General features: G+C 37.3%; 2 protein-coding genes across 2 annotated transcripts; one reads left to right on the top strand and one right to left on the bottom strand.

Moving 5' to 3' along the window:
- The first annotated feature begins 203 nt into the window (after positions 1–203).
- LOC111149770 (olfactory receptor 8K3-like) lies at positions 204–1145 on the top strand. Its single transcript, XM_022507036.1, has one exon. The coding sequence runs from the start codon at positions 204–206 to the stop codon at positions 1143–1145; it is 942 nt and encodes a 313-aa protein (XP_022362744.1).
- A 10010-nt stretch (positions 1146–11155) lies between these two features.
- LOC111150266 (olfactory receptor 5J2-like) lies at positions 11156–12095 on the bottom strand. Its single transcript, XM_022507709.1, is given in 3 exon segments — positions 11156–11322; positions 11325–11852; positions 11855–12095. Coding segments are annotated over 3 exon segments (930 nt in total). The 5' UTR covers positions 12090–12095.
- Between the last annotated feature and the right edge of the window lie 2243 nt (positions 12096–14338).

Genomic DNA, 14338 nt, shown 5'->3' with positions numbered 1-14338 from the left:
CATTTCAGTTGACAACCACTATCTGTGTTTATGTGTATTAGTGTTCTTTCAAGAAGGGTTTATTTTCAAATATCTGAAGTTGGAAAGTTTGAATGTATTTTTCATGCTAGTTTTGCATGCTAAAAATCACTCAGGTGATAATGCATGAAATCTATTGACCATGCTGATGTCTCTATCCAGAACAGGTTTCCTGATAAGCCTGCATGGAAACTCAAAATCTTACAGTGCTCAATGAGTTCATTCTCATGGGGATCACAGACAAACCCGAGCTGCAGGCTCCATTATTTGGGCTGTTCCTCATCATCTATTTGATCTCAGTGGTGGGCAACCTAGGCATGATCATCCTCACCAAGGTGGACTCCAGGCTCCAAACACCCATGTACTTCTTCCTCAGACACCTGGCTTTTACAGATCTTGGTTACTCAACAACTGTGGGACCCAAAATGTTAGTAAATTTTGTTGTGGATCAAAATACAATTTCCTATTATTTTTGTGCTGTACAACTAGTTTTCTTTCTTGTGTTCATTGTTAGTGAACTTTTTATTCTAACAGCAATGTCCTATGACCGCTACGTGGCCATCTGTAACCCTCTGCTCTACCCTGTCATCATGTCCCAAAGGGTGTGTTACGTGCTGGTGGCCGTCCCCTACCTCTACAGCACATTTGTTTCTCTCCTAGTCACCATAAATATTTTTAGTTTATCCTTCTGTGGCTACAATGTCATCAGTCACTTTTACTGTGATTGTGTCCCCTTGTTATCTTTGCTTTGCTCAAATACACAGGACACTGAAATAATTATTCTGGTCTTAGCTGGTTTTGATTTGATTTCATCCCTTCTGATAGTTCTTGTGTCTTACCTGCTGATCCTGGTAGCCATCATCAGGATGAACTCAGCTGAGGGTAGGCACAAGGCGTTTTCCACCTGTGGGTCCCACCTTACAGTGGCCACAGTGTTCTATGGGACTTTGATATTTATGTATGTGCAACCCAAGTCCAGTCATTCCTCTGACACCGATAAAGTGGCATCTGTATTTTATACCCTTGTTATCCCCATGCTGAATCCCTTGATCTATAGCTTGAGGAACAAGGATGTAAAATATGCAAGACAAAGGATGTGGAAAAAAATAACTAGTATTTTTTCCTAAAATTCACTGTCAAATATGATTCCTATAAACTAGGTTATGGACTTAAAATTTTGTTCTATGTGTCTCCAAAGAAAATAAATACAAATGAGTTCAACATATATTATCTATTTATAATCTTTATCTCTTGTTTTACATATGCTAGACACTTCAAACTGCTGTAAATTGATTTGTGAACAAAACAGTAAAAAATTTGCCTTCCTAAAAAAATATTGCCTTCCTTCAGAGAGAAAGGTGGAGTATATACATTAATCAAATAGATACTATAGTACTGTAGAATATGGTAGATGATGTACACACACACACACATACACACACACAAAGTTGTCAAGGATTCTGTTTTTTTCACCTACTAGAATAAAATTGCAATCCCTATGTATGTGTGTGTGCATGTGTGTCTGTGTCTGTTTGCATGTGTAAGCCCTTTCCTTCTGTTTTAGCTTTCATACACTTCACAGGTATGTTTTAGAATTACAGTCAATACTGGTTGTTTCTGTGATACTTAATGATTTGAAGTACTCATATTAGTTTATTCAAACATCCTTAGTACAAGCATTGGGATCCCATTCTTTTCCTCATCAGTGTATGAGTCTATTAGCTGAACATACTTTGTAATCCAGCAATCTGATTGGCACTTGGTTTGTCTCAAAAAGTCCATGTTGTTGATATTAGAGGATATTCAAATTAAGGTAATATTTTGAGGGCTTCTCAGTTTGCACCTTTTCCTAAGTGATCCATCTTTCTTTCTCTTTTTCCTTTCTTTTCTTTCTTTCTTCTTTCCTTCTTTCTTTCTTTCTTTCTTTTTCTTTCTTTCTTTCTTTCTCTCTTATCTTTCAGATTTGTTTATTTATTTGGTGGGGGAGGCACAGAGAGAGAGAATCTTCAAACAGATTGCAAGCTGAGTGTGGACCCAGATGTGGGGCTCTATTTCATAACCCATAAGATCATGACCTGAGCCAAAACCAAGTGTCCAACACTTAACCAAGGAGCTCCTGTTCTTTCTTAATAACTGGCTGTTTGGTTTAGAATATTGTAACTTTCCTTATCTTTTTTAAAAAGAGTAATTATCCGTACTTAAAAGGCATGCCTCTGTTGTTTTTGTATCCTTGCATAAGAGGACTATTCTACAGTGCATTAATTGTATTGCCTCTCTTTCCTTAGATTGATCTTTCCCAATATTTATCAATATTGATTGCATACTATATTTTAATTGGTTGTCATCATCTAACTACATTTATTGATTGTCCTACTTGGTGGAATCTGAAGGAAATAATCCTGTCATTTGCACTATGTCACATTTCTTTCTTTTTTAAAAATTTTTATTTTTTAATTAACATATAATGTATTATTTGTTTCAGGGGTACAGGTCTGTGACTCATCAGTCTTACACAATTCACAACACTCACCAGAGCACACAACTTCCCCATTGTCCATCCTCCAGACACCCCATCCTCCCACTATGCCACATATCTAAGGTGAATGAGGACTGATAAATGGCAAAGACATACTGATCTTGCCTTTTGTGCGTAGTTGCTCCACATCACTCCACATTTTCCCATGCACTTATTTTTATTTTTGATTTCCCATTTGCTCATTTCCTTATTCTTCTTAATAGTTCTGGGATTTTACTGAAGTTATTTCTTTGTAATATTTGGTTTGTTCACCATTATGCAATAAAATTATCTGTTTAACCAATGGTCATTTAATAAAAAGAATTCATTGAAATAAAATTTTGAAAGGGCTGATGCAAAGCAACCCAGATGCCCTTCAGTAGGTGTATGGGTAAGCCAACTAGGACACATGCAGACAATGGAATAGTATTCAGCAGTAAAAAGGAACTACCAAGCCATGAAAAGATATGGTGCAACCTTAAGTGAACAGATGTATGATTCCAACTTCCAACTATACAACACTCTGAAAAAGGCAAAACTATGGAGACAGTACAAAGATCAATGACTGATAGGAGTTAGAGCAGAGGAAGGGATGAATAGAGGAGCAAAGAAAAATTTTAGGGCAGCAGAAATACTTTGTATGAAACGATAATGGTAGAGACAAGTCATTATATATTTGTTCAAAGCAATAGAAGGTCAAACCCCTTGCATGGAGCACTGGGTGTGGTGCATAAACAGTGAATCTTAGAACACTGAAAAAATAAAATAAAATAAAATTACAAAAGAAAAAGAAAAAGTAAAACCCCAAAGGAAACCCTGTTGTAAATGATGGAGTTTCAATGAAAATGATGTAACCGTGTAGGTTCATGGATTGTAACAAATGTACCACTCTAGTGGGGGATGTGGGTAATGGGATGGAAGACTAGGCATTTGTTGGGTCAGGGAATATATGGGAAATCTCTGTTCTTCTTCTTAAGTTTGCAGTGAAGCTAGAACTTCTCTAAAAAATAATCTCAAAATAGAAAAAAAAATACTTCATGAACAGTGTCATGGGATGATAAATATTATCAAACTGTTGATCTACTTGAAAGAATCTGTGTGATTGTCATAAAAACTATTGGGTAATAATATCTCATTTTGGGGTACTATATAACAGGCATCCTTCAAGTATGGATTAATTTTCCTCAAAACAGATGTCTGAAATAGAGGATATTAAAATTTTTACTTTTTATATTATGAAATATTATTCCAGAGAAGTTAATTGTCAGAGTACACACCAACGCATGAGGTGTTAGGTTCAAAGCCGGGGAGTCTAGTTCATACTGAGACTTCATGCCTTTAAGAATTGTCTCTTAATGTCATTTTTATGCTTCACTGATGTCATCCCAAAGATGACAGTAACCTGTCACTTTACCAGATGTCAGATTAGAAGAGGAGGAACAGCAGAGAAATTAATAAAATAGTGAAAGCCATATCTGCATAGAAAAAGAATTTAAGGGGCGCCTGGTTGGGTCAGTCAGTAAAGGCTCTGCCTTTGACTCAGGTCATGATCCCTGGGTCCTGGGACCAAGCTCCATGTTGGGCTCCCTGCTCAGGGAGGAGTCTCCTTCCCCCTCTGCCTTCCCCAACTTCTGTGCTCTTTCACTCTCTCTGTCAAATAAATATGTAAGATCTTTAAGAAAGAAAAAGAATTCAAAAAAAACATAAAATTAGTGAAAAACAAATAAATTAATTCAGTACTTAACTAATCAGGCATTTTATATGAGCAATTTTGGTCAAATAGAAAGCCATAGTAAAGTGAATGCAGGACAAAGCCTGAGTAAATCTGTAATACATCAGAAGAAGGACAAGAATTGGCATTATGTTGTCAGAAACATCCTGAAAAGAAACGAACAAGGAGGTTTTTATTTTAGGAAATGATTTCTGTTCTAAGATATTTGGCTGCCTTTGAGAAATGAAGGGTAAGGAGGAGAAGAAGTAGAATTCCAAAAAATGCCAAAAGTCTATCGTTGATGATTTGTCATGGGAATTCTACTAGGGACAGTATGAGAGATAGATATTCCTTCCCAAATGAAAGAGAGGCCTATAGGGAAATAGTTGTTCTCTACCATCTTCTGCTCCTTCGGCTTTGCAGAAATTTTATCTGAGCTTCAGCCCTTTGGGAAATCCACTTAGGACAAAAGAATATTGACTCTGATATTGTTATGCTATGGAGCTAGTGAAAGCCATGAATCTCAACAATCCATTACTTATTTTTATTTTTTTTTAAGATTTTATTTATTTATTTGACAGAGAGAGACACAGTGAGAGAGGAAACACAAGCAGGGGGAGTGGGAGAAGGAGAAGCAGGCCTCCCGCAGAGCAAGGAGTCCAATGCGGGGCTTGATCCTAGGACTGAAGGAGCTGAAGGCAGACAGTTAACGACTGAGTCACCCAGGTGCCCCCCATCACTTATTTTTAAATGAAACTCTCTATCTTCAGCCAGTATTTGTGGAGTGATCCATTACATGTATGGGAAAAACATTCCTAAATGATACAGTGGGGACAGGCAGACCATCACATGCAGTTGGCAAGGTTGGCCAACATTATTTTAGAGCATGCTATTCTCCTCAAAGAAGTACAATATATTGAAGATTGCCCTGATTCATGTAAGCATTAAAAGGCTGCCCACCACAGTGATTATATGGATACAAATAATAATCTATAGTTCTATCAATCTAATAAAAAAAAACTTTATTAATCAGCCTACACAGGTTGTCATTGAAAGAGCTCCTGAAAATATGAGAGAGAGATTACTAGTTGAGAAGCTTGAGTATAAAAATTAAATGTTATTTTATTTAGAATAAGGAATGATATGTGATTCATTAAATATTTAATGACCCACAATAATCATAATACTCCCAGGTGTTTAACTACATCTGCACATGATTTCTTAATTGGAGAAGAGCACCACTGGGAAAGAAGAAGGATATGGGAAATGACAATGGGCGCCATGTATATCTCAGCATTCCCTGGAGAAAGAGGAACCACTAGAGCCTGGATAGGAATGCAGGGAGGTAAAGAAGCCTCAGAAGTCACGTTACAGGAGAAACTCTATTCAAATTTGTAGTATGTGTGAGTGACACATTCTGGAACAGTGTGGGCATGCCTTCCCATTCTTTCCTGTGTCATATCTGAACAGAAGTTCTTATTATATTTACAGTCAATCTTACCTTTATTGTCTCCTTGATGATAAGGATTAAAGTATTTTGCATGATATTCTTTAAATATCATGATGGGATTCATGAAATAATAGCAAAATATATGGTCAGAGGAATCTGATTATTAATATAATTCATAGCTCATTAAACTGGTTTATAACTCAGAATAATAGAAATACGTCAACCATAGAGTAGACAAAGGAAAAATACAGATTTTATTCTGACATAGAAAATGTTGGCATTTTAAAAACCTACCCCTTCATAGAATTCTTCCTCAGCCATGACAGTGCACATTGATTCCATAAAAATTATAGACTTATTTTTACTTTTTTTCATTCTACCACATTTTTTAGACTTATTTTTTTTAAAAGTGATTTAGAAATAGAACAATAAAAAGATATATTTCAAGGTTTTATTTTTTACAAAGTCAGCAAATTTGACATATTTTGTCTATCCATAAAGAATTTAATACCTATTGGGGCGCTTGGGTGGCTCAGTCGGTTAAGGAGCTGCCTTTGACTCAGGTCATGATCCCAGTGTCCTGAGATTGAGTCCCACATTGGGCTCCTGCTCTTCAGGGAGTCTGCTTCTTCCTCTGCCCCCCCAAACCCAGGCTCGTGTGCTCTCTCTCTCTCTTTCAAGAAACTGAATAAAATCTTAAAAAAAAAAAAAAAGAATTTAGTACCTATTAAATAATTCAGTGATTATGGTGTATTCACAGAGTTGTAGAACCAACAGCACAATCAGTTTGACATTTCATTATCCCAGAAAGAGGACTTGTGCTTATTAGAAGTTAGCCTTCACTTCCTGTCAATACTTCCCAAACCCCAGCCTCAAGCAACAACAATTTCTTTCTTGCCCCTGTGACTTCACCCATCCAGGCATGTCATATAAGTGTACTTACTTATACAATATTTGTACCTTTGTGTCTGGTGCCTCTAACATCTGAAACTTGAGCATTTTTATATTATAAGACACTGGATTTTATATTATAATTCCTGTTTAATTGACTTTCTCTGACAAAGCTCTAGCAGGGGAGGGAGGGAACTGTCTTATGTCCGTATTCCCCACTTGGTTTCTGTTGACACCTCGGGCTTCCAGCAGCTCTTTCAATGACAATCTATATAAAGTTGATTCGTGAAGTTTCTTTTTATGAGGTTGATAGACATTTCTGAGTTGTACGTTGTTCCTTTTATTTGCCTAATCATTGTGGTCGGCAGCTTTGGGATAGTTACATGAATCAGGACAATACTCAGTATACTCTACAGGCATACCTTGGAAATATTGCAGATTAAGTTCCACTACCACAATAAAGCCAGTATCACACTAAAGTCCTTGAAATGAATTCAGGAATTTCCCAGCGCCTATAAAAGTTGTGTTCACACTATACCATACTCTGTTAAGTATGTGATGACATTATGTCTAAAAAACCATGTACATAACTTAATTTTAAAAGGTACGTTATTGGGGCACTTGGGTGGCTCAGTCAGATAAGCGACTATCTTCAGCTCAGGTCATGATGCCAGAGTCCACATTGGACTCCCTGCTTGGGAGAGACCCTGTTTCTCCCTCTCCATCTCCTGTTCCCTCTCCTTATACACTCTCTCTCTATCTCTGTCAAATAAATAAAATCTTTAAAAAATAAATAAAAATAAAAAATTATTTATTGATAAAAATGCTAACCATCATCTGATAGAGCTCTGAGCTTCCAAGAGTCATAATCCTTTTGCTGGTGGAGGGTAGCACCTCCATGTTGCTGGCTGCTGACAGATGGGGCAGTGGTTTCTGAAGGTTGGGGGGCTGAGACAATCTCTTAAAATAAGACAATGAAATTGTTTGCATTGATGGACTCTTCCTTTCATAAATGAATTTCTCTGCAGCATAAAATTCTTTTTGATAGCATTTTTCCCATGGTAGAACTACTTTAAAATTTGCATCAATCCTCTCACACCCTGCACTGCTTTATCAACTTCATTTACGTACTATTTTATTTTATTATTTTTTTTAAGATTTTATTTATTTGTCAGAAAGAGAAAGAGAAAGCACACATGCAGGCAGAGGTGGAGAGAGGTGGAGCAAGAGGCAGGCTCCCCGCTGAGCAAGGAGCCCGATGCGGGACTTGATCCCAGGACCTCGGGATCACGACCCAAGCCGAAGGCAGCGGCTCAACCCACTGAGCCACCCAGGCGTCCCTACGTACTATTTTAAATCCATTGTTGTCCTTTCAACAATCTTCACAGCATCTTTACCAAGAGAAGTGTCCATTTCAAGAGAACCACTTTCTTTGTTCATCCAGAAGAGACAACTCCATCTGATACTGGAGACTGGGGGAGTTCTGGAATGAGGCAGGTAGAACAGGGAAATCCTGACTTTCTAGAATGAAGTAGGTAGACCAGGGAAATGCTGACCTGACGCCTTGTTCTCAGCCCTTCCTCCTCCTGTAGTTCCCCAGCATTTCCCTGTTCTATCTGCCTCACATCCATTCAGGTTTTATTATGAGATTGCAGCAGTTCAAATATAATAATAATGAAAGAAAAGTGGTGCCAATACACTTGCTTGATGCAGGATTGTCACAAACCTTTGATTTGTAAAAGAAAAAACACAACAGAATCTGTGAAATGTAATCAAGTGAAACACAGTAAAATGAGTTATGCATACCTTCTGTATATATTCTGACAGTATGCCTTGCTAATAATAGAATTATGACAACTGTTACATTGTTGGAAATAATTTTATAGCACTAGCTTCTTATTTCTCCTGATTAATTGTTATAAATATTTTAAATCAATTCATATCCATACCACATACACACCAAAGTCTATTTGTAAATACAATCATTTTACAATTGTAACTTTGTACAATTTTATTACAGGACTATGTGAAACTGTTTTTTCCTATTTATTATTTTTTTAGTATCTTATTTATTTATTTGAGAGAGACAGATAGTGAGAGAAAGCCTGAGCAGGAAGGAGGAGGAGAAGGAGACTCCCTGCTGGCTTGATCCCAGGATCACGACCTGAACAGAATGCAGAATCCTGACTGACTGAGCCCCCAGGTGTCAATTTTTTTCCTGTTTATAGAGATTTTTGTTAAGCAGTTTCATATGCCTGGCCTATCATTTACAAACTAGCAACAAAAAATCACCTGAATATTTCTTCCACTGACTCATGGGCTTTGAGGATCGCAGATGGCAACTACTGACCTTAACAGAATTAGAATTCAAAAGTACAGAAAAATTTTACTTCATTCAATTTAATGCAAATATATTTTCCTCAGATTTACTTTTGCTTGTTAATAGTAAAAGCTGACATTATTAAATGAAGGAAAGCTATCAAATCACTGCATACTTGCAGAACTAAGCCAGTAAGTACGTGTTAGCTTGCATAGTCTGATTTTTAAGTGTATTCAGTGGAATTTTTGTAAATGATAAGTTTCCAGCATGTGTTCTTACCATTTTTTGCTTTTAAATCTTGAATAAAGAGGAAGAGGATGCTTAAAAAGAGGGAAGGTTTTGAATTTGACTAGAAAGTTGCTCTTTTAGTGATCCTACACACAGAACTAGAAATGAAACATCTGAAATGGAAATCTTGAGGCTCCTGTAACAATCTCGAAAGTACTGGGAGGACAACCACCCTCCCTCTTCAGAAAGTAAACCTAGAGGGGCGCCTGGGTGGCTCAGTGGGTTAAGCCACTGCCTTCGGCTCAGGTCATGGTCTCAGGGTCCTGGGATCAAGTCCCGCATCGGGCTCTCTGCTCAGCAGGGAGCCTGCTTCCCTCCCTCTCTCTCTGCCTGCCTCTCTGTCTACTTGTGATCTCTCTCTCTCTGTCAAAGAAATAAAATCTTAAAAAAAAAAAAAAAAAAGAAAGTAAACCTAGAAAAGCAAGAAACATGGACCAAATAACAAGCTTTTTGAAACGTTGAAATGGAATGACTCTGTACCCAAATTTCAGTGTGTGTGTGTGTGTGTGTGGTTTTCCCACCTCTTTTTTCACTGTTAAATCTTTATATAATTTTCAGCCAGAACATTACATACTGGTGGTCAGGACTGAGAGCTTCTGACATTGCTCAGGCAGCTCTAGGCAGCCTTTGAGAAGCCTTCCTCGTCAGCTCAATTCTGCTGATGTTAGTGGCAAGAAATTCCCACCACCAAGAAGTCCTACAATTCACCCAACCTAAGACCAGGTTGTTACTGGTGTTTCTGACTAACTGAGTCCAAAGTAGAGGTTCCAATGATCCCATTCATGGGCTTGATACTTTGCTAAGGCATCTCTCAGAACTCAGATAAACAGTTCAGACACTAGATTACTGGTGTGTTACAAAGAATGCCAAAGGATACAAACCAACAGTCAAATGAAGAGATACACAGAGGAAAGTCCCAAAGAATGGAGCTTCTGCCCTCATGGAGTTTGGGACCTGGGACAGTGGCATTTGGAAGTGTTCTGGTTCACCAACCTGGAAGCTTTCTAAACCCATTCTTTCTGGGAATTTATGGAGGCTTTATTACACAGCAAGATTAATTAAATCACTGGCCATTGATAACTGATTTAACCTCCAACCCCTCTCTCATCCCCAGAAATCAGGGGGTAGAACTGAAACTTCCACCCATATATTCATGTTCTGTTCCCCTAGCAACAGTCCCCATCCTGTGGTACTTTCCAAAAATTACCTCATTAACATAATAAAAGACATCTTTTTTGCTCTTATCCCTTTCCAGATTCCAAGGGTTTTTGGAGCTCTGTGCCAGAAATTGAGTGAAGACCAAATATACATTTCTTTTTTCTTTTTTTCAAAGATTTGATTTATTTATTTGACAGACCAAGATCACAAGTAGGCAGAGAGAGAGGAGGGAGCAGGCTCCCTGCTGAACAGAGAGCTGGATGCAGGGCTTGATCCCAGGACCCTGAGATCATGACCTGAGCAGAAGGCAGAAGCTTAACCCACTGAGCCACCCAGGTGCCCCAAATATACACTTCTTATTACCAATTGCAATATCATAAGCACTTTTTAGAATAAAATACAAGTTAATGAAGGCAAATATCAGCTATAGGATTATATCTATAGTCTTGGGTTTTTGAGAAAAAAAATATTTTTTAATAAATACTATTTTTATGTCCTTACTTGCAAATGTTATTATACAATTATTTTCTCTAAATCACACACAAAATATGAAATACAGTATTTTGCATTGATTCAGAAATTCACACACTAGAATATCAGAAGACTTATATGACAAACTATTGTTTTTATGATGCTACTATATGAATAAAATAGCTTGCCTTTTCTGGTTGTCTGCTTGTATTACAAGTAAGTGTGTAGGATAAAAAGTTCCGTACAATCCTTAAAAACTTTCACATTCATGAAATTCACTGAGGTAAGAACTGACTGGTAGACTGTTGTAGGTTAGCAGGGAACCTGTTGAAATTAACAGGGGAAATGTTTCATTTCTATGGCCCTTCCCACAGCATCCTTTACTTTTTTGTTTCTCAGACTGTAAATAACTGGGTTTAACATGGGAATCACTAGTGTATAGAACACAGAAACCACCTTCTCCTGTTCTACGGAATACTGGGAACTTGGCTGGATATAACAAAGCTTAAGGTACCATAGAATATGGTCACAGCAGTCAGGTGGGAGGCACAAGTGGAGAAGGCTTTCTGTCTGCCTGCTGCTGACCGGATCTTCAGGATAGCGAAAACAATGAACATGTAGGAAGTGATCACAATCAAGAAGGTGGCCATGGCAATGACTCCAGAGAAGGTTAAGAGCAACAATTCATTCAAGGAAGTATCAGAACAAGACAGCTTTAGGAGTGAGGGAATATCACGGAAGTGACTGACAACATTCAGCCTACAGAAAGACAGTCTGCCTAAACTTATTGTGTGTATTAATGAGTTAATTATTCCACATATCCATGACCCAGTGACCAGCCCTACACATTTCCTCTTAGACATGGCTACCCTGTAGAGTAAAGGGTTGACAATGGCCACATATCGGTCATAGGCCATCACTGACAACAAGAAGCCTTCTGTGGTAACAAACACCCCAAAACACAAATGTTGTACCATACAGGCAGAGAAAGTAATGGTTCCCCTCACAACTAGAAGGTTGATTAGCATTTTGGTGCAATTGCAGAGGAATAGCAGGCATCTACAAATGAAAGGCAGCTGAGGAAAAAGTACATGGGTGTGTGGAGCTTGGGAGTGATTTGGATTATGAAGATCATGCCCAGATTCCCCACCAAGGTAATGGCATAAATCACCAGGAACAACACAAAAAGCATAATTTTCAAGTCAGCACGGTCTGTCAGTCCCAAAAGAATAAACTCAGTAACAGCTGTATAATTCTCTTCAGCCATTTGTTTGTTTCTTCTCATTAAAGCTGCTGTGAAAAAAGATACAGGAATGACAGTTTATATATATATATACAAAATATATATATTTAGGAAATATATATGTATTTCCTTAATAAACTGTAATTTGATATATGTATGTATATATCAACTGTAATTTCTTTTATATATATATATATATATATAAATATAAAATTTGAACATTACTGATGTCAGCATTTGGGTAAATAATATCCCTTTTTTGAATCTGAGTTTCTTTACCAATAAAATTAACAAATGGACCAACAAAATTAACAAGTTAAATTAGAAATTAACAAGAACAAATTGTCTTTAATTTTCTTTCCAGTGATGTTGTTTCACACGATTATATTCCATAAAAACAATGGTTTATCTCTCACAGCTTTGCTCTGTCTTTAAAATGTCTACCTCAGAATGCCTGGGTGGCTCAGTTGGTTAAGTGACTGCCTTCAGCTCAGGTCATGATCCTGGAGTCACAGGATTCAGTCCCACATCAGGTTCCCAGCTCCATGGGGAGTCTGCTTCTCCCTCTGACCTTCTCCTTGCTCATGCTCTCTCTTGCTGTCTCTCTCTCAAATAGATAAATAAAATATTTTAAAAAATAAAAAATAAAAAATAATAAAATGTCTACCTCAGTAGCAAAGTTGTCTTAGCACTAAGAAAACACTAACAGCTACTGAAATCCATAGCATGCCTAATATAGATCATGAGTAAATTGTTATTCAATGAAATTCTCTTCTGATCTTTTATTTTTGAACAAATTATATTTATTTTGAAGTTATATATAGAATTGATCTACATTAGTATAGACAGCAAAGTGACTACAGTCATGAAGTGAGGTGACTCAGGTACCTATAATAATGGCATTTGAAAATACCAAGAATTCTGGCTTTGGTGACCATGGGAGACATTTAGGGGCAACACTTAATTAACTCTGGAAACTCATGAAATAAAAGCCTGGCTCTTGCTTGATAACTATTAAAAGTAGCCAGGATTCTTGCTTTGGGGCAGTCTTCCCCAAAATCATAGTAAGAGAACAACTTTGGAAGGTCACTATCTTGAGACCGAGGGCACAAAATTCCGTAACTTGTATATCTGGACCAAATGGAGGCTCCCTCCTTTTTCTTTTTCTTTCTTTCTTTCTTTTTTTTTTTTTTAAGATTTTATTTATTTATTTGACAGAGAGAGATCACAAGTAGGCAGAGCAACAGGCAGAGAGAGAGGGGAAACAGGCTCCCTGCTGAGCAGAGATCCCAATGCAGGGTTCGATCCCAGGACCCTGGGATCATGCCCTGAGCCAAAGGCAGAGGCTTTAACCCACTGAGCCACCCAGGCACCCCAAGATTTTATTTATTTGACAGAGACCACAACTAGGCAGAGAGGCAGGCAGAGAGAGGGGGAAGCAGGCTCCCTGCTGAGCAGAGAGCCTGATGTGGGGCTCCATCCCAGGACCCTGGGATCATGCCCTAAGCTGAAGGAAGAGGCTTTAACCCACTGAGCCATCCAGGTGCCCCTGCTTCCTCCTTTTTCTAAGATCTCAAGTAGTTATAGAAATTTCAACACACTAATTCAGAATATGAATATCTATATATACTCACCAAATGCTTTGTGATACCTTTTCATATTCTTCATCCTATTATAGATAGTTTAAACAATTTAAGGCTTTCTCAAAATGCTATTTTCATTAGATAATTGAATATATACCAGTGATGTACATTTAGTACACAATGTACAATGATATCCAATGAACTTCTTTTGGTTCGTGGTGATCACTCTTAAAGCATGTAAACATTGTAATTCTACAGTTCTATTTTGGATCATGTCTGCAATGCTTAAATGGTATTGATTTTTACTTATTTGTTCATTTATTTATTTTAGTAGTCAAGTGAACATCTCAAGTTATTGTTTACAAACTGGTTTTGTTAAATGGGAGATTTAAAAAAAAAGTATTTCTTCATGATCTCTGACATTCTCTTACAGATTACACCACATTTGACATTATGGAAAAGTCTGTACAACAAATGATGTCTGAGTGTTTCAAAACTGCATTTTCATAGAACTTCTACCTGCTCTTTCTTCTGCTACTCTTAGAGTATTAACTGAAATGATTTTGTTAACAAAAGAAGAACACTTACAAATATGAATTTTATTTTAAGCTATAACTTAGGAAAAAGCATATTTTAAAAGAATTAAAAATTAAATTACTTACCCAATATAAAACTATATAACTTTGGCAG

Source organism: Enhydra lutris, unplaced genomic scaffold (genome assembly GCF_002288905.1).
Source record: "Enhydra lutris kenyoni isolate GAN:26980312 unplaced genomic scaffold, ASM228890v2 scaffoldscaffold22, whole genome shotgun sequence".
Classification (NCBI taxonomy): Eukaryota; Metazoa; Chordata; class Mammalia; order Carnivora; family Mustelidae; genus Enhydra; species Enhydra lutris.
Note: the sequence above shows the minus strand (reverse complement) of the source record. Positions and strands in the feature narration are given on the sequence as shown.

Coding starts and splice junctions, on each gene's coding strand:
- LOC111149770 (XM_022507036.1), top strand. CDS start 204: ATGGAAACTCAAAATCTTACAGTGCTCAATGAGTTCATTCTCATGGGG.